Genomic DNA, 24,915 nt, shown 5'->3' with positions numbered 1-24,915 from the left:
AGTAAAACCATTAATTCAGTTAATTTAATTGAAATTAATTAATGTGAATTGATTCCACAAAATAATATAAACATATGCAGTTTAATTTAGGATTTTTCTTTAGTCTAAAATGAAATTTACATGCTAATGTGTAAGATTTGAGAAGTTAGCTCCTGTGTTGTGTAGTCTATGTGTATAAGGCATATAATGACTCAAGCCGTACTGTATGCAGTTTGGTTATGACACATGCATAGATATTTTGAGTAAATTGTTCACCACTGTGTGCTACCATCAAGTCAAGTTAAGTTGGGGAGCATGCACTGGTACAGTGCGTTGCCACACCCACTACATGATGAAACAACTCAGGATCCCGGTTTGCAATCCCCCAGGCAGACACGCAGTCCAGTCCCACCCTCTGGAAATGACCCTCTGTCTGCCGCAGCCAGGTGTTACGTGGGCGACCCCTTGGTCTGGTCCAGCCACTCGGGTCCCCAACAATGAGGATCTTACAAGCTGGATCACCCTCGGGGAAACGCACCACATGGCCATAGTGCTGTAACTGACGCTCCCTCACAATGCAGGTAATGTGCCTCATTCGGGACTCCATGAACAACCGCTCATTCGACACAAAGTCAAACCAATGGTACCCAAGGATTTTCCAGAGAGAGACAGTACCAAAGGAGTCCAGTCTTCATCTCAGGTCACTGGATAGCATCCATGTCTCACAACCATATAGCAAGACAGGAAGCACCCGGACTTTAAAGACTTGGACCTTCATCCTTTTGCATAGATATCGGAAGCACCACACACCCCTTTCCAGCAACCTCATGACCCTCCATGCTCTTCCAATCCGCCTACTGACTTCATAGGAAGACCAGAGACATGAATGTCATTGTCATGCTAAGTAAACCTCTCAACAAGGTTGACACTCTCTCCGCAAACTAACATACTGCTGATGGCTGTGCCCAAGAGGTCATTAAAGCCCTGGATCTTGGTTTTTATCCAGGACACTCGCAAGCCCAGACACTCAGACTCTTCAGTCAGTCTCTCAAGCGCCCCGATCAGAGCCTCCATTGACCTCGAGAAGATCACAGCATCATCAGCAAAGTCAAGATCCGTGAATCTTTCTTCACCAACAGATGCCCCACAGCCGCTGGACCCCACGACCTTGCCCAACACCCAGTCCATACAAGCATTGAACAGAGTAGGAGCAAGAACACACCCCTGACGAACCCCAGAATCAACTGGGAAAAACGCAGAGGTCCTGCCTCCACTCTGCACAGCACTTACAGTACCAGTGTACAGGCCGGCCATGATATCCAGCAAACTCGAGGGGATCCCGCGAACCCTCAGGATGTCCCACAGGGCAGCTCGATCACCTAAGTCGAATCCTTTGTGAAAGTTGACAAAAGCTGCAAAGAAACTCTGCTGATATTCGCGTTTGCACTCCATGAGAACCCTCAGTGCCAGGATGCGGTCAATTGCAGACTTCTTAAGCATAAAACCAGACTGTACCGGTCACTGGTAGGTAAGCAAGTTTATCACGGATCCTATTGAGAACGACCCTAGCAAGGACCTTACCCAGCACCAACAGCAGTGTTATCCCCCTGTAGTTGCTGCAATCCAGGCGATCACCATTCCCTTTCCGGAATTGAGATTGGGTGGTTCACAGCTAATTGGACGATCAGCCTCAAGGATATGGACCCAGAGATATCCAACGACCTAGCTGGAGGATCAGCTTTGAACAACTGCTCAAAGTAGCCAGCCCAGTGGGTCATAACAGCAATATCATCCGTAAGAACCGTTCCATCAGCCACCCTGACTGCAACTCTCCGAGGAACAGATCTGGATATGCATAATGCCTAGATTCCTCTGTAAGCAGAACGTGGGTTGCTAGACCACAGATGGTGTGTCACTTGCTCACGCCTCCTTATCTGCCCTCAGAGCCCTCACACCCGTCCTTCTCAGTTCCTGGTACAGACCAGGGTTGCCATTGATATCCTCTTGATGATATCCAGGGTGCCCTGCGAGATGAAATACCTCCTTCTGGGAACACCGGTAACACCAACACAACCCTCAGCAACCTTCAGGGTCTTGTCACAGAAGGTCTCCCACATCACATTAGGATCGTCAGTCGTACCCAAATCTGCAAGTTCCTCACACAAACTATGTGCAAATGTGTGCTACCATCGCTGAACTCTAAAACATGACTTAAAGAAATATACGACTTAAAGAAATATACAACTTAAATACCCTTTAGAGGGCGCTGGTCAGTTCTGAGATGTATCATGCAATGGGAATAAGCTAGTCTTAATGAGGTTCTAAGCCAGAACTAACAGTCACTCCAGTAGAAAAGCCTTAATATTGTCTTTTTACTAGAAATGTATACCAACACATTATGAATCCTCAGTGTATAGTGACATTGACCCAGTTTGTCCAATACTGAGTTTCTTGCCTCCCACTCACTGTTTCACCCAGAACAAGTCACTTATCCCACCTGTACTCTAATTGTGAAAAATTATGCCAAGAATTCTAAGATATGTTAGATAAAGATGTCAATTAAATATGGCACAGTTAAATAATAATAATAAAATGATTATAGTGATAATAATGAGAGTAGGGTGTGTGGCTCCAGATTTAGTCTGTTATGTATTTTAACACAAATGACATTTTGTTTGGGCTATTTTCAAGGAACCTTTATTTTGCTTCATTTGTTGTATACGTGTGGAAATCATTAAGTCAACTACAATACTTGGTGTATAACTTCACAACCTTACTGTTGAAGCAGTACTGAACAAAAGATTTTCTCACAGCATGTACAAAGACTACTTGGCAACTTCAACTTTGAATTTTATTATCTTTTATAAATTATGCTTTTCTTCCTGAATTTGCAAGACAACAGTATCTTCATTTGTCAGCATCTGAGACTGCATTGTAAATAAACAAGTAATTAAATGTTTTCTGAATCTTGCAGTCTCCCTTTGCACCAATAGCAGATTTCATAACTGAGCAAATTTCATATCAAACCTTTGTATTCAGTTTAGAAAGACAAATTACAGTGCTAATCTTCTAAGCTGAAGGTTGAAAGGTTCTACAGCTAAGTCTACAATAAATAAAATTATGAATTAAGTAATGAGTGTGAAGAACCATATGCTGTCATAATAATAATAATAATACATTTTATTTATACAAGGCACCTTTCTAAGAACTCAAGGACACCGATCAAACAATAAATAAATAAAAAAACATGATGGTATTTCTAAGCTCAGTAGGTAATAAGTTCCAGAGCTTGGGAGCAGAACGGCTGAATGCTCTGCTCCCCATGGTGGTTAGATGGGCGAGAGGGATGGTCAGATGGATGGAGGAAGAGGATCTAAGGTTACGGGAGGGAATGGCAACATGAAGAAGTTTGGACAGATATGGAGGAGCGAGGTTATGAATGGCCTTAAATGTTAACAGCAGAATTTTAAAATCAATTTGTAACTTAATTGGGGGCCAATGAAGCTGCTGCAAGACCAGAGTAATATGGTGAATAGATGGGGTTCGAGTAATGATGCGAGCTGCAGAATTCTGGACTAGCTGAAGCTTATGGAGTGATTTATTAGAGAGACCAAAGAGGAGTGAATTGCAATAGTAACAAGACTGTGAACAAGAATGGCAGTGGTATGAGGAGTGAGGGAGGGACGGATTAAATTAATATTACGTAGGTGGAAGTAAGCAGACCGGATGATGTTATTAATATGAGATTGGAAAAATAGACTACTGTCAAGAATGACAGTAATGCTCATAAGCATACATTTTTTAGCTTTTACAATGTGTAATATGTAAAACAAGAAGCTTTTTTCCTGCCTTCCAAGACAGAGTAGAACTCAAGCCTATAGACAATTTAACCATCAAAGATTCAGTCGTGTCCACTTGAGCTAAATCAGAACTTCTAAATAACTATATGGCCTTTTGGGTCAGAGACTGTAGAATCACTGGCACTTTACTTTGTGGCATACTCAAGTTTACTTCCTGCTAGATAGTCACATAACAAATTTAGAAATTCAGAGATAACGAGAGGCACAGAAGCTCAGTTATGTCCTGTAGAGCTGTTGTCTTCTTTGTTCTACTTGACATTAACTACCATGTCAATTTGTTCAGTTTTTTATACTCCACTTTCAGCCTCTGTTTTAAACACCCCATCCACTGCAGATCTCCCCATCCTTTTCTCTATACAGGGAAACTGTTAGTTTTGTTTATTTCTTTAATATTGCTTTTTTTTGTCTTCTACAGAATAGGTACTTCCATCCATTTTCCACTCTCTAAATAACTTTCATATCACATTTATGCTGATGATATTCAGCTTTCATGCTCTTTTAAACCACAATACCTCCAAAAATTATCTGCCCTGGCTGAATGCTTGAATGAAATTAATAAATGGCTAGCTGTTATTTTTTTACAGCTCAATTCTAAAAAAATAAATAAACAGGTTTTAATTATTGCCCTGTTAAATTTGCACGTAGAGATCCGTTTCAGGTTATCACCCAACTTTAAATTTTGTCTCCGGAACCTGAGTGTTATGTTTGACGAGTCTTTAAACCTTGATGCTCATTTTAAGTCCTTATTTCACTTTGTTTTTATCATCTGAGTATTATATCAAAGCTAAGAACAGTAGTATCGAAGAATCAAATGGAGACGTTAATGGTGTAAGTATTTTTTCACTTGTGCATAATGAGTACATTTTTCGTTGTCATACTACAAAGTTTGTTGTCATTCTTCATGAATCTGAAAGAATTTAACACCTTCTAGCCACTAAAATCAAATAACAGTGCATCATTCACTTAAAATGCAATTGTAAAGCCAAGCCATCTTAATTCAGTTTTAACTGTAAAGTCAGAATAAGTGCCCGGTTATTGACCAGGTCCATTTAGACTTCCAGTCAGAGTGTGCTTCCTGGGAACGTGAAATTCGTTTTATGCACACATCACCATTACATTTTGATTTACCTTTTTAAATCTACAGTTTAAAGTAGTCATTGGGTTTAGAATGACATAATATAAATAAGATTCTATTTGAAGTTTGACTGGGGAAAAAAGTATGTGAATTTGAGGCATCTTTAGTCATGGTTTTCTATGCATAGTTATAGTAAGAACTGAATTGTGTCAGTTTAGTATAAGACAACCTCCTTTTCACAGGCTGCAGTTGCTGTAGATGCATCTGTTCATATTTTACATGGTTTATTCAAATTTTATCACATTTTAGAAGACTACAATGTTTCTAAAAAAAAAAAAAAAAAAAAAAAAAAGACCCAGAAAAGTAGAGTTTATTTGTCACAGACAGTCCTCCGTGACAGAGTGGTCAGAGGAGGCGGAGAATAATCATGAGAAGAGACTTGCTTAAGTTGTCATCAGACTAGATGACTTTTCCTACAATTTTCAGTCGTACTCTTCAGTTACATAATTTTAAGAGACTTGGTGTGATTGGTAGAAAGTCACTTGTTTGATGGTTTGATTTTCTCATAGTGAGTCACTATTTTTGAGTCGGGTCCTTGTTGCCCTGAAAGCTAACAGCCAATGAGCCCACAACCAGACATTCAATGCCCACAAACACTGGCTGCTGCAAAGAAAGATTAACAATTAGGAAAGGAACGTTGAACTTAGGAGTCAGAACTGTTGTCTGTTCACTGTTTTGTGTTACTCATGCAAAATCAGAGAGGAAAAAGCAAAAGGTGGTCCAACATTGTGTCATGCCCCGTATTGATTGGCTACCAGATTGAGATGACTTTGCAGAGGTTTCACAGTGCAATACAAGATTCTGGACCATGATGAACATTTTTGAAGTACTTATATAACAAGTTACCCTTGAGATTCTAAGTCACATAAATTGATGTCCTCAGAGTCCTCTGTATTCATCAACTGCATTCTTAAATTTGAAGTGCTGTCCAACTAGACATTCTGTCCAGTTCCATAGTGTGACATTGAGGAGTTTGAAGAAAATCGGGATGGTTTTCCATTTAATATAAATAGTGTGACAATTTGTTGAAAGTTCAAGCATCTGTTGTCTTCCTGCTGTCTTGTGTCCAGTGCTGCTGAGATTGTCTCCAGCCACCTGTGTCCCTAAATTTGATTAAGCTTTTTGAGGATATTAAGTTATATAGCTGTACTGTGTACTGCTCTTCCATGTTGACATCACTTTAGTTAGTATGGCTACGAATTTCAAATTATGAAGGTAAAGTGTTTTGAAATTAATTCAAATTGAAATATTAGCTTTATGAAGGCTTCTACCATGGGTTAGAGTAGAGGAATTGGATTGTTAGTCATCAAGCTCTATTCTAGAATTAAAAGTGCCAGTACCCAAAGAATATACATATATTGTAAGTGTTTACATTTTTTTATATATGTTACTACATTTCTTAATCTTCCATGTTTGCCTTTAAAACTTCCATTATCAAATTACTTATGAGTTTGAGGGCCCTAATGTGAGCTTCCTCAATGACATTCAAAATATAAAAAGTAAAGTTTTTTTAATTCAAGTATTGATAAAAAAAAAAATACCTTCAGCTGTATGCATGTACATCAGTGTGCAATGAAAGATCAAATTAAACCCTGTCTATTCTTTCTGTGCACTGGAAGCATGTGTATGTTTGTGAGCGGAAATGATTTTTCTGTTTAATTAGAAGCAGGTTTATTTTGAACAAGAAGATGTGTGAGCACAATGGGTACTGAAGACACCAGGGCACTTTGCTATTTTTAGACCTAAAGCTGCAATGAACGTCAAAGACAGAAGGAGCCTGAAGGTTCAATATTGCCTACACCTAGCTGTATAATGACAAGAGACTGTACTTAGACTGGGGTCATTATAAAAATTGCTGATCTATGTCTCATGTCAACAAAATCTGAAAATATAACATGCTAATTAAGATGACAGCTTCAAGCTAATAAAATTTCGAACACTTGTCCTTATCCATAGATCCTAACTCTGACTTATATTTCACAAGTTTGAAGTCAGAATTGCTGTGTTATTTGGAGAAAAATAAATATGCACAGTGCTATATTTTTCAATAGTATTGTGATGAGTAGCCCAGTTGGCAGAGGATGGCAGGAAGAAAAAAAAGGCACAGGGAAGGGCCGGGGGTTCATCTAAGTCCTAAAAAGAACAAAACATGCACTTGCAGGGATATCTCATGTCATCATGCCAGGGAAAGTTGAAAGGGGCAACATGACCTTCTATGTGTGGAGGACACACCAGATGAGCTAAATACTGGGACACCCGGAAACTAGAGAACAAGATGTGGACAGGGCACCAGCATGCAATGTTCTTCCAAGGCACTAGAGGGCAGGTGATGCAAAGGTTATAGAAAATAAATTATATACATATAAATGATTTGGATCGGAATATAAATAATAAGCTGGTTAGGTTTGCAGATAATACCAAGCTAGATGCGTTGGATATTAGATCTACTTAAGGAAACTAATATTAGATTTTAATACACAGTGGGAGATCTGAAAATTGAAAGTACTGCTTATGAGAAGTACTAGGGGGTTGTAGTGGACTAGTCACTATGAACTTCCAGATTGTTTTTAGTAGCCATTAAGAAGGCTCACAATGTGTTAGGTTATGTACCACAATGTGTAGAGTACAAGCCTGTAGGTAAGAGCGTAATTTATCATGCCCTCAGAGAGATGCCCATAAATGTTGGATTGGAATACCTAATTAATCCTCCTCTTCTTCTTTCAGCTGCTCCCGTTAGGGATTGCCACAGCGGATTATCATGTTCCATATCTTCCTGTCCTCTACATCTTGCTCTGTTACACCCATCACCTGCATGTCCTCTCTCACCACATCCATAAACCTTCTCTTAGGCCTTCCTCTTTTCCTCTTACCTGGCAGCTCTATCCTTAGCATCCTTCTCCCAATATACTCAGCATCTCTCCTCTGCACATGTCTAAACCAACACAATCTCTCCTCTCTGACTTCGTCTCCCAACCGTCCAACTTGAGCTGACCCTCTAATGTACTCATTTCTAATCCTATCCATCCTCGTCACACCCAATGCAAATCTTAGCATCTTTAACTCTGCTATCTCCAGCTCTGTCTCCTGTTTTTTGGTCAGTGCCACCGTCTCCAACCCATACAACATAGCTGGTCTCTCTACCGTCCTGTAGACCTTACCTTTTACTCTTGCTGATACCAATCTGTCACAAATAACTCCTGACACTCTTCTCCACCCCTTCCACCCTGCCTGCACTCTCTTTTTCACCTCTCTTCCACAATCCCCATTACTCTTTACTGTTGATCCCAAGTATTTAAACTCATCCACCTTCGCCAACTCTACTCCCTGCCTCCTCACCATTCCACTGACCTCCCTCTCATTTACACACATGTATTCTGTCTAGTGCTTACTGACCTTCATACCTGTCCTCTCCAGAGCATATCTCCTCCAATACCTATATAGGAATAAGTATAAGAATACCTATAATTTAATAGAGATAATTAATCAAATTTGGCAAGGGTCCTACTGTATTTACCTTACTTTTTCCTGTTGTAGAAGGAGGGTCTCCAAAATATTGGAAAGAAAAGCTATACTTAAAAAGCCTGTCATTGTTTCATTATAAAGTTTATTAGTGACTTTTGTTTCAGGTTAGAGTACTCGTTTTGTACTGAGTTTTGAAAAGTTAAAACTTCTGAATCCTTTTTAGATTTCATATATTTCTTTTTTTCTGTTTTATAGCTAGTGTTTGTTTAGTTCATATTCAGATTAAACAATTTCACAGTGTAGAGATGACTGTTGGCCTATCAGACTTGTTTGACTAGATAATAGTTATTCCAAAAACATACTATCCATGCCTTAACACATTTTCTTAACCTACTTATCCAGGGCAGGGGCACAGGAAAGCTGAAAAAAGTCCAAATGTCTATCCTAGACATTTGATCACTGTTGCATTTTCTGTTATCCAATCAAGTGTTGACCAAATAACTTTTTTGCAATAAACCTTTCACCATTAGAGCCCATAACTATTACTAATTCAGTGGGGGCAGAATGGACAAGACAGGCAGGAACTTTAATTCCTGTTCCCTCATTAACTGCATAATCCAAAGGCCAATTTAATTTCCTTATTGGCCACTTCAGTTCCTAGTTGGCTTCTTGTAGCTTTTCTTGCCTGCTGCGTCTATGGCTTCAGATCAGGTTTAGGGATTAGGTGCTGTAAATGGTTTTCCTGTAAGGAATATGTTCAGTGTTTTGTATGTCATGCAAACCTAATATCTTTTCTTCAAATTATTTTCTTTGGAATAAGATAAATATCCTTTCTGAAAATGTAAAGTTCTATAGGAAAGGAATGCCTTATGATGATCTTTTAATGAAAATTATTTATTTCTAAAATTGTGCAATGACTGCAAAATGTAGTTTCCCTGACATATTAATAAATCCATGCATTATTTTGACTAATTTAGGAGGTAATGATGAAGAATATATGAATGATACAGTTATGGATTGTGTACTGTGGCTGGCAAAAAGCTCTAGAGTTGTGTTCAAATCCTAGCCCAGTTATTGTCTGTGGAAACTCTGAACATTTGTCAACAGATTGTCACATCCAGAGTTGGTTTCTGTCTTTCACCCAGTGCATTCTGGATAGGCTCCATTCTAACAAAAATAAATGAATAAATGATTAACAAATGTGAAGACCGTATGCCAAAGGAGGAAAGCATATAATGTAGCCCTGGAATCATGCAGAATGGCCATTTGGATTTGTTGGAGGGCAAGCAGCAAATATAATGAGGATTGTCATTTGTGTCATTTTCACAGTAGGAAAACTGCCAACTCTTATATGCTATATTTGCATTTGTTAAACTACTTGTGATTACTTCACTGAGTTGGCTCACATTGAATGTTTTTGCCTTCCCAGAACTTCTAACCCATACTGTGCAAATACATTGCAATTCCTGTTTTGTGTCTCTGCTGTTGAGCCGTTTGTTTCCCCTATTCTCATGCACCCCCTCATCATGGACATAAAGACTAAAGACTGTCTTTGTTTATGTAAGTAGTATTCTCACCTTTTTTTCACAAAAGCATTCTTTGCTACAAACAGCACAAAAAGTGATGTTATAGCAGAGTAACTTTTTTAATAAAAAAAAATCTTCCTAGACTGTGTATATTATTAGAGTCTCAAATAAAATCACATATTTTGTTGGCTGTTACATTTGGCAGTGATCATTTTAGGCCTTCTTTTTATTGGAGTATATGCTTATTATACGTTTTGCCATTCTTCTTTTTTGTTGCAAGTAAGCTACAGTAGGCACCCAACAAAGAAAAATAAGTGTGGAAAAGGAAAAATCTGAGAGACTATAAATATATGGCAATAAATTTCAGATTAGCAATGGCCACTCAGAAAATATAGTTGATCTTTTGAGATTGGTTTTACATATTCTGTTTGGGTTTTAGCCACCTTTTGTATTGGTTATTTCTTGTGATTCTCAGAATGTGCATGTTTGTCTGTAATTGACAAAGTGGATGTATTTGAAAAGAAACTGCCCAGCAAAAGCAATGAAAATTATTTTTATAAGCTCCAACACAGTGTTTTTCGTGAACACAAAATGTCTGAGAAACATTATATGAACATATTGAGATTACAGTAAGTACAGAAGCATTGGAAAATGTTCAGAGGTTTATTACCTATTTGGATTTGCAATCATTTCATCATATAATGATTCTTTCTCTTCCTGACTGTATTTATTTTTCATATTCTTTCATAACTGAATAATTTTGATACAACGTATATATTAACCTTTGAATAATGTGTATTTGACCAATTATCCAAGAAGTCTAAATATTCTATGTATCCAGGTCTTAAATCCTAGATTTGAGTAGTCTTTCTTTCAATTCCCACCAGCAGTTTTTGCTACCTGATATTATTTTGAATGCACTTCCCCTCCATTTATATTCTTCTTTAAATATGCATTTCATTATCAAGGATGTATTAAGATGAGTTAATTCAGCTATTATCAACTTTATTGATGCCTCTGATGATTTTGAAGAGCTGACATAAATCCCCACAATGCACACTCTCAGCCCAAAATTAAAGACCTATAATTCCCTTAGCCTGTTTTTTTGGAGACAACTTGATGCTCCTGATGCAGTCCCAGTAGTGGGTTATACAGTGAGAACATAATGCTCCTTGATTTATATTCAACAGGTTTTGCATTACGTTTTGTTTTAATGACAACACTCAGAGAACCATCACAACATAAGAAGTATATGAGACAAAAAAAGATAAACGGGTGAGAAGGTAAAGATCTGCTTTATTTTAGTAGTAGGAGATCAAGCACCAATTAGAAAAATGCAGCATTAAAGGAAATGGACTATAAGTATTAATAAAGTCAATTATTATTGAGAATTACCCATTAATTTCAATAACAATTTATTATAACAGCGGAATCAAGATCCATATGTACTGTTTTCTTTAAAAGCCTTTTATAGTATAGTGTTGGCACTACCTTTACAAAAGATAATGGTGCTAGCCTTTGGAAATACTGAATGTCTTAGTTACCAAAAAAATTTAAAATCACATTTTTCACTTTCTGGCAACTTAAATTTTTGTTTTTTAATCTGGCAGTTTGCCACTTAACTTTTGTACCATTTAATGTTATTCTATGTACTTCAATTCCTTAAATTCAATAAAAACCAGAAGAATGGGGGTGTTTAACAACTTTTGAGTTGTAGCTTTTGAATATATAATAATTACTCAATTAGTAGAAAAATGCTTCACAGGATTCTTATATAAAAAATGAAAACTTTTTGTAATTATTCTAGAAAAAACAAAGTCAGAAAATCTCAGCTTTTTTGCAGGGCCATTTCATGCAAAGGGCAAATAATTTCTGCAAACAGATCTTTTTGAAATCAAAAATACCTGCCAGTCTAATGGTTTTGCCTTTTCCTGAACAAGTTTTCATTTGAAAGGTAAAACACTCAATAATGTAAAATATTTGACTATCTGACATTTTTTAAGTTCCCATACAGAAGATGCCATATCATCATTGGTTTAAACTTTAAACAAGACTTTATTTACTGTATGTAGGCGTCTTTACCAGCTAAGTAGAAAGAGCGGACTCTGACTTTCCGGGGGAAGACTGCGATTATCCGAGCCCTCAAACTGTCCCCTATGCAGACACATATGAATATGACAACGGTTGTTGATGGCAGTAGTGGGCACGAGACATGAACCAACAATGAAAGGGGAATCAGACCATTGCAGGATACGCTCATAGTCAAAGGACTAATTTAGTGTTTCCAGTTAATCCAACGTTGCACCTCTTTGGTATGTGAGAGGAAAATTGGAGTAACTTGAGAAAACACACAGACATATATGGTTGAATATGCAAATGCTCACAGTGACCATGAGACTTGAACCCAAGACACTGGATATGAGATGTATCAGTACCTACATATGTAAATGTGATCGACAACAGCCATATTACTATGTACTGTATCTAACTTGGTTCCTGGTGAATGATTATATTTTCATGAAACAGACCCTTACTGCAAAATTAGGCAGATGCAAAAAAAGCCACATAGGCTTCAAGATCTAGAATCTGTTTTTACTGGTGTTTCACAATATGAGGTTTAGTTTTTTAAGACGTGATCTATGCTTACTTGCTCATGTCAATAGATATATATGGTATTACAGATATAGTCCATGTCTGTGTGAGTGAAAACCTCATTATGTATTTTGATTTGCTGCACATTTGCTAGTCAGTTGTATCACTTCACACTTAGATTATTGAATATATATTATTGAATAAGTGAGCTGAATGACTTCCGGCCTGTCGCTCTGACGTCACATGTGATGAAGACCATGGAGTGGCTGCTGCTTCACCACCTGAGGCCACAGGTCCGCCACGCCCTCGACCCCCAGCAGTTCGCATACCAGGAGAAGGTGGGAACGGAGGATGCCATCATCTATTTACAACACCGATCCCTCTCCCACTTGGACAGAGGCAGTGGTGCTGTAAGAATTATGTTTCTGGATTTCTCTAGAGCCTTCAACACCATCCAACCTCTGCTCCTTAGGGACAAGCTGACAGAGATGGGAGTAGATTCATACCTGGTGACATGGATCATGGACTATCTTACAGACAGACCTCAGTATGTGCGTCTCGGGAACTGCAGGTCTGACATTGTGGTCAGCAACACAGGAGCGCCGAAGGGATCTGTACTTTCTCTGGTCCTGTTCAGCCTGTATACATCAGACTTCCAATACAACTCGGAGTCCTGCCACATGCAAAAGTTCGCTGACGACACTGCTATCGTGGGCTGCATCAGGAGTGGGCAGGAGGAGGAGTACAGGAACCTAATCAAGGACTTTAAGTGGTGTGACTCAAACCACTTACAACTGAACAACCAGAAAAACCAAGGAGCTGGTGGTGGATATTAGGAGGCCCAGGCCCCTCATGGACCCCGTGATCATCAGAGGTGACTGTGTGCAGAGGGTGCAGACCTATAGAGTGCAGCTGGATGATAAATTGGACTGGACTGCCAATACTACTGCTCTGTGCAAGAGAGGACAGAGCCAACTATACTTCCTTAGAAGGCTGGCGTCTTTCAACATCTGCAATAAGATGCTGCAGATGTTCTATCAGACGGTTGTGGCAAGCACCCTCTTCTACGCGGTGGTGTGCTGGGGAGGCAGCATAAAGAAGAGGGACACCTCACGCCTGGACAAACTGATAAGGAAGGCAGGCTTTATTGTAGGCATGGAGCTGGACAGTTTGACACCTGTGGCAGAGCGACGGGCACTAAGCAGGCTCCTGTCAATCATGGAGAATCCACTGCATCCACTGAACAGTATCATCACTGTCCTGCTCCACTGACAGACTGAGGAGATCATTCCTCCCCCACACTATGCGACTTCAATTCTACTCGGGTGGGGGGTGGTAAACGTTAACATTATACAAAGTTATTATCTGTTATACCTTATTATCACTCTTTAATATTTATTTTATCAATGTGCTGCTGCTGGAGTACAGTATGTGAATTTCCCCTTGGGATTAATAAAGTATCTATCTATCTATCTATCTATCTATCTATCTATCTATCTATCTATCTATCTATCTATCTATCTATCTATCTATCAATAATGGCTGTTTTGTTCAGTTACAAATACTTAGAACATCAGTGAAACTGAACAAGTTAACAACTCTGTAGTGGGCTAAATAACCATCACTAAAGCGGGCTTGTTACAGCCCCAGTCTGAATGCTGATTTATTTGCTATTGCAAGGGAACATTTAAGCAAAGACCTGTTACTAATTGTTATCAGGGATTTTATTATTTGTGGAATTTATGGTTTTCAAAGTGTAAAATTATTTATTTGGAGAAACATGCACAACAGTCCATGCTCATAAGCTGAGCTTGTTTTAGAAGTCAGCGTAATTTATAATATAGTGTATGTATGAGAATGCAGATTATGTGACATGTTGAATGGAACACTGAATCTATAGATTTGCCAGCTTAAATCCTTACTCTCACAAACTGTAACTCTGAACAAGTTTCTTAACATGTCTGTGTGCCTGTAGTAAACATATTTAGTAAACTTATTTATGTCAACAATTTCAAGAGATCCAGATCTTCTTAGTCATCTTTAGAAAAGGCATCTGACAAATAGTAATAATAATGTTTCAGAATGCTGGAAAAAAACTCTAATGCAAGAGGTCAATTGCTGATATTTTTGCTTTGCAGATTGTATGTCAAAAACAGTGTTACCAATATCTCTAAGACCAAGATATAGTGCTATAGTAACAGCCAAATATTTGTGTTGTTTTTTCTTTAGTTAGTGAGTTCTGATCAGTCTGTTGTAGGAAAAGAGAAATGAACAAAAGCACATATAGATAGGTTAAAAAAGAAAGTTCACAAAAATAGTCAAACATTTATAATATTTACAAAACAAAAAAAGCCATACTACTCGGAACTTTAAGTGCGGTTAATAAACCTGCCTGTCTTCCTGATATACAAACTGTGCTATACTATATTTTTAAAATGTTTTGGGATGGTGTATACCTTATAAAAGTTTTATAAAGTAAATATTAATAAGGTAATGATCATTTTGTAGAATATAACATGTCAAACCATGGCCTACAGGCTAACATTAACCTGGTGGGACCTTTTTGATCAGAAGGCATCTTCTAAAAATAACACATGGTAAATTATTTTCATTATTTGGATAAGGGCCATTTTCTCTGTAATATCCTTGAAATCCTCTAGGGGTCACTATTCACAATTCACATCTAGATATTTGGAAATGTGTTGGCATGACACCAGTCATAAATGAACAAAATACAGTGGAATTGAAGAACAAATTGGTCATTTTTATTTTTTACACTGATGAAAATCAGCAAAGTACATCACATTTAGAGGTATCCAACATGTTTATAGTACAGAGTTATCCGGTGAGGTGCGAAAAAGGAAAAATAGTGTATTAAAAACTAAGTTATTAACACCAACAAGTAGGATTAAAAATTCAAATACATAGTAGTGGTATTGTCACAATTCACTTTTCCTGATAATATGCTTTTCTCTATGAACATACTACTTGTGCAGAGACAGTAGGATCATGCAATTGGAGACGTGCACTAAGGGTGCCATGTGCGCCAGTCATGTCACTCTCGCTCTTCATTTTCCCCTTTCCCCTCACCAGGCTTGTTCTGTAAAAACTGTATATACACTGTAGCCTGAAAGAGAGACCCACTGTTTTTTTTTCTTACAGTTTGATAAAAAATCAATGATCTGTTTTTGAGATGGTTATCTATAAATTATCCATCCATCCATTATCCAACCCGCTAAATCCTAACTACAGGGTCATGGGGGTCTGCTGGAGCCAATCCCAGCCAACACAGGGTGCAAGGCAGGAAACAAACCCTGGGCAGGGCCCCAGCCCACCGAAGTATCTATAAATTATCAGAATAATTTCAAGAAGAAACACATTTTTACATGTTTGGCCCTTGGGTTTTGCTTGTGAATTACATTTAGTCCGGGTTGGCCTTAGACTTTCGGCATACTCTCCTCAAGACAGTCTGCATGTATAAATGTCTATATTTATAAAAAAAATCCAGTGTATCTTAAAAGTACAAGCAAATTTGGGAAGTGTTTGCTATGTTGGGCATCCTTGAAAAATAAGGAAGACAGATGCTATACCTGTTGGGTTGTTTAATGGCAAACACTCTATTTTTATCTGAAGAGAACTTTAAAATAAAAATATATATATATTTTATCAAATCTGCTACTTCAGTGCACAGTGTAACCTATCCTATCTGGTTGGAATGTACTGTATGCTGTTTTTTGTCAAATACATAAAGTAGTCATAAGTTTTCAAAGAGCTTTGGAATGAGCCGAGGCCTTGCACATCTCTAGAGGTTTGGTTGCTGATCACTCTCTAGTGTTTGTTTACACAGGGTAGCAATTTGACCTTCTGCTTATTTGTGCGAGATTGGTGAAGACTAAGCTTTTGGTTATAACATGTTCAGGTTTGATATAGTATCAAAGAAATATTCCTGGATAGAGACTTTAACTGTTTCCTTGTCTCCTTGTTGGTGAGTTCTCATATCACTTTTAAATAAGGTAGTTTCCTGTACAGTGTGCACTTTATACAAGTTAAAAGAACATTCTAGTTTTAATTTTCAAATTCTGCAGATCATCATTGAATTTAATCAATTTTGCTAAGTATTTTCAATTCAATACATGTATTTGACAGACGAGGCATATCTGAACATGCTTAGAGGACTTAATGGTTTACTGTCATTTGTCAAATTTATGTTCCTTATTCTTATCTTAACCATGAAGTAGAATAAGTTTCAACACATCCTGGAAGAAGGGAGTTTTAAAGAAGTATATGCAGTAAAAAATAACAAATTATCTTTCCTATTCACTGTAAAAAATCTAGTGAAATTCTGATTTGCTGTGATGCCAAAACATGTCTCTTCCTGAATCACATTCAGTTTGGAGAATTTCATTCCAGGATTTTGCCTGCTGTGGCAGTATAATTTTTACAGTCCATTTTTTATGGTTTTCATAAACCAAATACTAAGATGAAAGTTGCAAGCAACTTTGAAAAGGGGACATCCAGATTCCTTGTCCCTATGATGCAGAAGAGGAAAAAAAAAAGTTACATTTTTAAGATAACAGCAGCACAACCTTACCTTCATTAACTCATTGAAAAGTGGTCTTCAGTTATTTAAATTGGAAATAATCAATTTGTCTTTATGAGAAAAAGTACAGAATTGTTAATGTAACAATGAATTAAGTATTCCAGGACTGTGCTGAACATTTTTTAATTTTCTGTTTATTTTGTTTCATCAGTTGTCTCCAGAACATACTATTGTACTTGCTTTTTTTTTCTTTTTTATGAATTGTGTTTTGTTCCTTAAACAAAAAGTTCATGTTGTGTATTTTTCTCTGTGAGTTGTTTGCTTGCTTGTTTGATGTTATTTGTGTTTATTTATGTACTGTACATACTTCATGAAAGAACACTTGGTGTTTATAGGCTGTATTCTGCAAATGTGCCAGGCAGTGCACATTTTCTGATGTTACTATCATTACGGCATTGATCATTTTTAACAAAATTTAAAGCAGGTGACCACTTCATAGAAGAATTAAATAAGAGTTTAATAGGACATTGCTGCTATAAACAATTTTGATTTTTTTTTTGACTTGTAGCCCTTAATTTTATGAAGACTAAGTCTGAGATATTTTGAAAATGACTGCTATATTATACAGCAGTAATATTAGAAGGTGTTTCAAATATTTGAATAATCAGATTGTTAATACAATACACAATCTATAGCCTATAATCTCCTTCTGTCACACAAGAAAATAAATTTAAAATTAAATCCATCTCTTATATATTTAATGTAATAGGCAAAATGTTTTTGTGCCATTGAAATGATCTTCACAAGAAATAGTAATGTGACAGATTTTTTTAACATCATTTTTTTTTTATTTAACATAATAAACTGAACCTTCTTCAAAGTTCATTACATAGAGATAAATACACCTAACTGTGTCATTGCATTTTTTTAAGCAATGCAAAAAGTATACTATTTCATGGAAAAATAATTACTGTGTACTCAAAAATATTGACATAAAGTAATGTAAATATATGTAGCCATTTTTTCTGCCAGAAATGAAAAGATTTGCATATATTTATGCAGTATCACTCAGGCAAGCAGTACAAATTTAATTTTTGTGAGTAAAACTAATGTTCATTTACCACAACATTAGGGATTAACTATAATGTTTGCCTTTTCTAAATAAATGTAGTAAAATGCCTATCAATGAAGCAATATAACAGCCATAATTGTTTGTTATTTACTTATTTTTGGCTTGGAGCCCAAGAATAAATACATGAGTAGTGTCAGTTCAAATTGTTTTCAAATCATAATCTGATTTACATTTATACTGAATCAAAATGTCCTTACTCATATGGTTCAAAACCTGTATAATAATGTTTGTTACTGGTGAAGTTGAGAGGTTACTTCAGATGTTTTCTTAGAGTGAGTGGCTGAACATACTGTAATTTATCAATCATCACTATAGATATATTCTTTTTTTTGTTCTCTGATTTTGTTTTAATTTGATGTGGGGTGGGGGGAGTATTGGCCAAATCTAGTAGTAACAGGTACAAGCCAAGAAGTAACCTTCTTTAGCAAGAACAGGCAAAACTACTCATGAATTGTCACAGTGGTTTTAGGTCTTTCCAAAATATTTTTTTTCCTTTCATTTAAGGTCGGTATGGTTAACTGAACTTCCTGTTTAACAGGATGTCTTGTCCAAGTTCGCAATCTGCAACACAGAAATTGTTAATTGCTATTGATTTAACTTCTCGTATACAATGGCTTACAAGACTACATTTATTGTGTTCATACCTGTTGTTGTAAAAAAAAAAATCTGTTTTTTTTAATGTGTTTTAGTGTATTCATGTCTTTTCTATTTAAAAGACTGTAGGAAATTCCATGTTTTATGCCTCATTTTTGCTTTCTGTCTTTTTACGATTTCCAGCACTTTACTATTTTTTTCTTCTTTCAACCGTTAGCCAACAAACAATAGGCTACAAAGAAACAGTTAGCCAACAACTAACAAGCTCATTTAACACCATTTATACATATGAGAGTTTATCATAAAAAGTTGCTTTATTTATGGGTATAGAAAGTATTAATTATTTGATCATAGCCATATTTATGTTTTGCTTTTTTTTTCCTCTTGATTTATGTCTTGTAGAAGACTCTTTGCTGCGGTATGTGAGTGATGATAAAATCCCTCAGGACGAGTATCTGACACAGAGAAGCAGCAAACGAGATACAGGCAAAAGATCCAAAAAGAAAGGGGATAAGGGAGGAAGTCCCAGCCATTACTTGTTACCTGGACTACAAATGGAAATAATGCGACAAGAATCTTTAAACACCCCAATTCCAGATACAGCCTTGTACCATGTAAGTTAAAAATTCCTATTTTATGGATATACAAGTAATCTTAAATTGTGTTGATTATTGTTGCTTTTAACCTGTGGATTATACTTTGGCTGTGAAATAAGAGAATATAATTGCAGTGGGTAACGACAAGACAGTGTCTACATGGTCTGGTACTTTACTCTGTTTACTTTACTGCAGACACATTTTTTTATTCCGTTATGCTCATTACTTTTGGTATGAAAAATGATTGCAGGCATACTCCCAGATATTTATTTTTCTTGTACACTCTTTCAGCTGATGAGTACAATTCATAGTAACAGTGCATTTTTTTTTGTTTGTTTCTATATTAATTACACAGATGTTATATAACCAACTAAATCTGAATTTTAAAAACTCCTTCCGTTGCTGAGCCAACAGCGCTCTGCACATTCACACATGTACTTAAAACACAAAGTAACATTCAGTAAAATTTCTGTATACGCTAAATAAAAATCAGATGTAATATATAAAATTCAAAAATAATTTGCTATATATGCATGAAAATATGCTTTATATATAGTATTATAACCTTTAAGAAGTATTCATACAACCAAGACAGGAGGTTTTTGGTTTTTTTTTTTAAGGTGGCAGAGCTTCATTGTTATCAAAGTAAGTAGTAAATAAGGAAAGCAGTCATCTCCTCCGTCACAAATCAGAGAATTATACACATCCAATTTCAGTTTATTTCACAGTTTTGTTTTTGCTTCATTCCTCAAAAATATGTTTTGGATCTTTTGCTTGTATATTAAGCCTCAGATTTCTGGAACTGCTTCACAGCACCAAATTGCTTTTTAAATAGCTCCAAGTAACGCACTGCCCAATATTTTGTTTTCTGAATTTGCAGTTTCCTCAGTTGGTGACCTTAAGACTCTGCACTCATTCTGAGTAGTTTTCAAAACAGAGACTTGCAAGGAGTTCCAGAGACTGATCATTAAGTTCAATCCAGTCTTCATGTTTAGTGGGTTTCAGTTCTGCTGACCTAATCATTAGACTTGTGTCATGTAAAGTTCTTCAATTCCTCAAGAGCAGACAGGTGAAAACGATCTCCTTGAGGGTGATCAAATCACTTTTAACCTAACTTATTTAGCAAAACACTTCTAAAACTACAGAAGTTTATTTTTTCAACATAATCCCCTTGGACACAAATACACCTGTTACAACATTCACAAAGCATTTCTGTACCACCCAAATAAAATGTTCTATAGCTGGTTTGACATCATCATTGGCAATGTGTCCTATGAAGGTAGCTCTTCAGATTGGGGAAGAAGTGGGGAGATACAGTACACTGGGCCAGGTCTGAAGGATATTTGTGAATGTTGTATCTCTTTGTATTCCCAGTTTCATTGAACAGCCTTTGGTAACTTTGCAGATTGGGTTGATATGTTGTCATGAAGCAAAGTAGTTAACAGATTTCCTTATTTTTCCTAATTAACTAATACAGATGCCCAAGCAAATCAGCAAAATATTGACTGGTTATATTGACCTTTTTAAACATGTAATGAATAAGATCTACACTCAAATGAAGGAGATTCATCCTGGTACATGGTGTTAACGCATGAATGAATGTTCGAAGGTATATTTTTGAGTAACAGTATGAATTAAATAATAATTCAGTTATAATAATTCAATAATAACCCAATAATTGATTTTATGGGTTTGGTGTCCAGGTTGACTTGATTGTAAAAGAAGAAAAAACACTTTAAACTACATTGTAACTTTCATATTTTAGTATACCATGGATAACCTTTGGTTATTTACAAAATCTGCACGAGAGAATAATCCTTTCAGGCTAAAACATTTTGATCAGCTCTCCTAAATATAAACACACCCTTTTTTCCTCCTAATTTCTAAAGACATAGCGATGAGGATGATGGTGGCCCTTTATCAGTTAGAACATTCTCTTTGCCCTGTCAAGGGTTGTTTCACACCATACACCTGCTGAAGCCAGGGTAGACTCCAGCTCTCCACTCAGGTCAGTGTCAAAACTCTGCATGCACAAACAGTTGTTTGAAAATGCATAGTAACCTGGCCTACACATTTACAAGTCATCTTCTACTCCTGCCCATTAGGATGATGTTTTTTGATTTATGCGTGGTTTAACCAGTGATCAAACTCCATATAAAGATACTTGTTTTAAATTACTTTTATATTGATACTTCATTTTCTCATTTCATTATCTTGTAAAAATACATTTTTTCCATTTATTTCACATGTGAAAAAAAAATTCATTAGTATTGAAATGCTGTAGTTGATGCTGAGATTTTCAAGGGTGTTTAAATATATTCCTAAACGAGCTTGTGTTAGCCCACACAATTGGTAACATTTCAGGTGAAATGCATGCTCAGACATACAACCATACTGATGAGGATGTTTTAGATTGAAGTGAAAGTCAATATTACAGGATTGAATCTGTGATTGTCTGCATTTAAAGACAGCAGGTGAACAACTTGGAAATGTGTGATGGATTAAATAGAAAAAGGGAGCTGATTGTGCTTTTTCATGTTGAACATTTTCCCTATCCTGATTATACCCCTCATAGTAAATAAGGACCACTCAAGTTTTTCTTTTTCATCTGAAAGCATTTAATTAACTAAAATCATTGATAAAATGGACTACTTTGATTAAGGTCTTAAATGTTCTATTTTAGAATAGTCAAGAATTACTGGCACTTAGACTACAGACACTTTTCCTTCTTTTGTGTGTTGTTCTCCTGTATGGTATGAATAGTTTGCTTGTGTTAACGTGTAGTAAAACTATCACTGCTTTTTAATAATAGTGTAACAGCTGCATAATTAATATGTCACAATTCAGGGTATATTTAGTCATTTTTGTAAGCCTACACCACTTGGTAATCTGAATAATCCCAGACAGTAAACATAAGAATAGCCAAATCATAACATCATTCTACCATTAGCAGGAGTTGATGCAAGGATGTTGATGAGAGAAAGACAGAAACCGCACTAATTGGGAAAGAACAGACTGTCTTCCTGCCTATGGCCAGACTCGTTAAAAAAATAAATAAATAAGTACTCACTCAGCCCTGTCCTCCACTGCTCCTTTAACTACTCATCTATCTTTTAAAGATTAAATGACTTGTGGAAATCTTTGCATTATTTGCTCCAATATAAATCCAGTTGTTTATTTTTGCTGTAGTCCGTGAGTAGAACTAAGTCACACACACGTTGTACAGAATAAAGTTAGACCCCAAAGCTTCTTCTAATGATAAAGGCAATACATGGTCTTTTGGGCTTCCAGTTTTTACACACTGTTTATCATCAGAAAAAAATCTCTTGTGGTAATAGAATACTTAAATATGCTATGCAGTGTGGTCTAATTTGGGCTTTTACTTGTTTTATATCAGGGGTGTCCAAACCTTTTTCAAGGAGGGCCAGAATTGATAATATGAAAGTGCCCGAGGGCCAACAGCCCCTGGTGACATTATTTTAAACAATAAAAGATGCATATGAATATTCTGTTATTTAATGTTGTCATTTTCACACAGCAAAAGAAAAAAATATGCAAATGTAAGCATTTAGATATACAGATCACAGCATACAAGTTATCTGAATTTCTAGCAGAAATTGAAAACATTCAGAAACTCTGTAAAATACTGCTGTGTCTAATTCTGATAACAGAGCAACAGATAAGCTATTGACACTAATATGAAGGGTGAAACTAAGATCTGAATTTCAGTACACAGGCCAGGTCAGGTTCGAGAGCAGTAGTAGACATGCGTAAAATATCACATAGGTGGGAGTCACTAAGTCATGATCTCAAGCGGTTCTTGTTTAAGTTCAGAACAGAGAAAGTCTGCTCACACAAATATGTAGAGCCAAACAAGATCAACATTTTCTTTGCAAATGTTCGCATTTCTGGACACTTGCCTTTATCCAGCTGCCGGTAAAAAGGCTCGAGAGAGAGCTGCTGCTGTCGGCTACGGCACTCGTCGTCACACTGAAGCTTAATCAGCCCTAGCTGTAGGTGAGCTGGAGCCTCATCAGGGTCCACGCTGAAGGGAGAAGAGAATAGCAACAAGTCCTTTTCAATTGTGGCAAAATCTCAAAAGAGGTCGTTGAACTCGCTAGCAAGAGATGCGATGGTTACTGCATACCTCTTTGTTTGCACACCCATATTACCAACCATGACATCCCGCAAAGCTGGGAAATGTGTGGTGCAGGGCTCCGTTTGTGACAAGTGTCTCTGGAAAAGTTGCAGTTTCATTTTAAAGGCCTTTGTGTGAATATAGTTGGCTCACTACTGTGTTTTGTCCTTGAAGGCTAACATTCACCTCATTCAGATTCTTTGTTATGTCAACCAAAAAAGCCAAGTCTGCTATCCACTCAGTATCTGACAGTTCTTGCATTGGCTGTTTCTTTTCAGCCAAATACTGTCCAATTTCCCCTTTAAGAGAGTAAAATCGCTGCAGTGCTAATCCCCTGTTGAGCCACCTCACGTCGTTGTGATATATTACATCTCCATATTCAGCCTGGATGTCAAGCAGGAACTGCTTGAACTGGCGGTGGTATAGAGCTTTAGAACGGATGAAATGAATTGCCTTTACCACTGGATTCATGACATGATCAAATCTTAGATGTTTGGTGCAAAGAACCTGCTTATGAATGATGCAATGGAGTTTAACAGTGTCGCCTCCTTCGTCACTGACTTTGTTACAGATTACCGTGGACAATCCACTTCATTCACCAGCCATGGCAGGCGCACCATCTGTAATAATCCCACTAAGCTTGCTCCTTGGTAGTTTCATGTCATCAGCTGAACAAACATTATGGAATAAATAAGTTCCTTTTTTTGGCCTTTGAGGCTTTTGAGGTCTAGCATCTCTTCTGTTATTTTTATGTCACCATCAACACCTCTCAAAAAAAATCAGTAACTGAGTAGTGTCTGATGCATCAGTGCTTTCATCGCAGGCTAAACAAAAAAAATCAAAATTTGTTGACTTGTCTCCCAGTTGTCTTCTAATATCTGACGACAGCTCTTCAATTCTCTATGCCACACTGTTACGAGCGAGGCAAATGTTGGCAAAGTCTTTCTTCTTTTCGGGGCAGATGTGTTCTGCTATTTTCATGACACAGTCTTTAACAAACTCTCCTTCTGTAAAAGGTTTTCCATGTTTAGCAATTAACATAGCCATTTCACAGCTAGCTTTGGTGATGTTTTCATTAGACTCATGGGCCCGCGTAAAGAACCGCTGTTGGGCGGCTAAGCTCTCCTCGAGTTGCTTCACTTTTTCAGCACGGTCAATCTCTGATAGCTTGTCATACGTACTAGCATGTTTTGTCTCGTAGTGTCTCTTCACATTATATTCCTTATACAAAGCAACAGTCTTGTGGCAAATTAGGCAGACACAGTTGTTTCGGTTTTCAGTGAAAAAATATTGTAACTTCCACCTTGCCTGGAAGCGGCGTCCTTCATTATCAACTTTCCTTTTTTCACTTGCTGTAACCA

General features: G+C 36.9%; 1 protein-coding gene across 8 annotated transcripts in view; it reads left to right on the top strand.

Annotated features, from left to right (window-relative positions):
• Nucleotides 1–24,915, top strand: part of cnksr2a (connector enhancer of kinase suppressor of Ras 2a) — a 676,696-nt gene that overhangs the window by 449,127 nt on the left and 202,654 nt on the right. For all 8 annotated transcript variants that reach the window (XM_051926925.1, XM_028799452.2, XM_028799451.2 and 5 more), the window contains one exon: nt 19,223–19,434. In XM_051926925.1, the coding sequence (XP_051782885.1) occupies nt 19,223–19,434 (212 nt within the window). The remainder of the gene's footprint in view (nt 1–19,222; nt 19,435–24,915) is intronic.

The sequence above is a fragment of the Erpetoichthys calabaricus genome, chromosome 4 (genome assembly GCF_900747795.2).
Source record: "Erpetoichthys calabaricus chromosome 4, fErpCal1.3, whole genome shotgun sequence".
Lineage (NCBI taxonomy): Eukaryota > Metazoa > Chordata > Cladistia > Polypteriformes > Polypteridae > Erpetoichthys > Erpetoichthys calabaricus.
The sequence above is the reverse complement of the archived record's forward strand: the minus strand, read 5'-3'. Positions and strand labels throughout refer to the sequence as shown.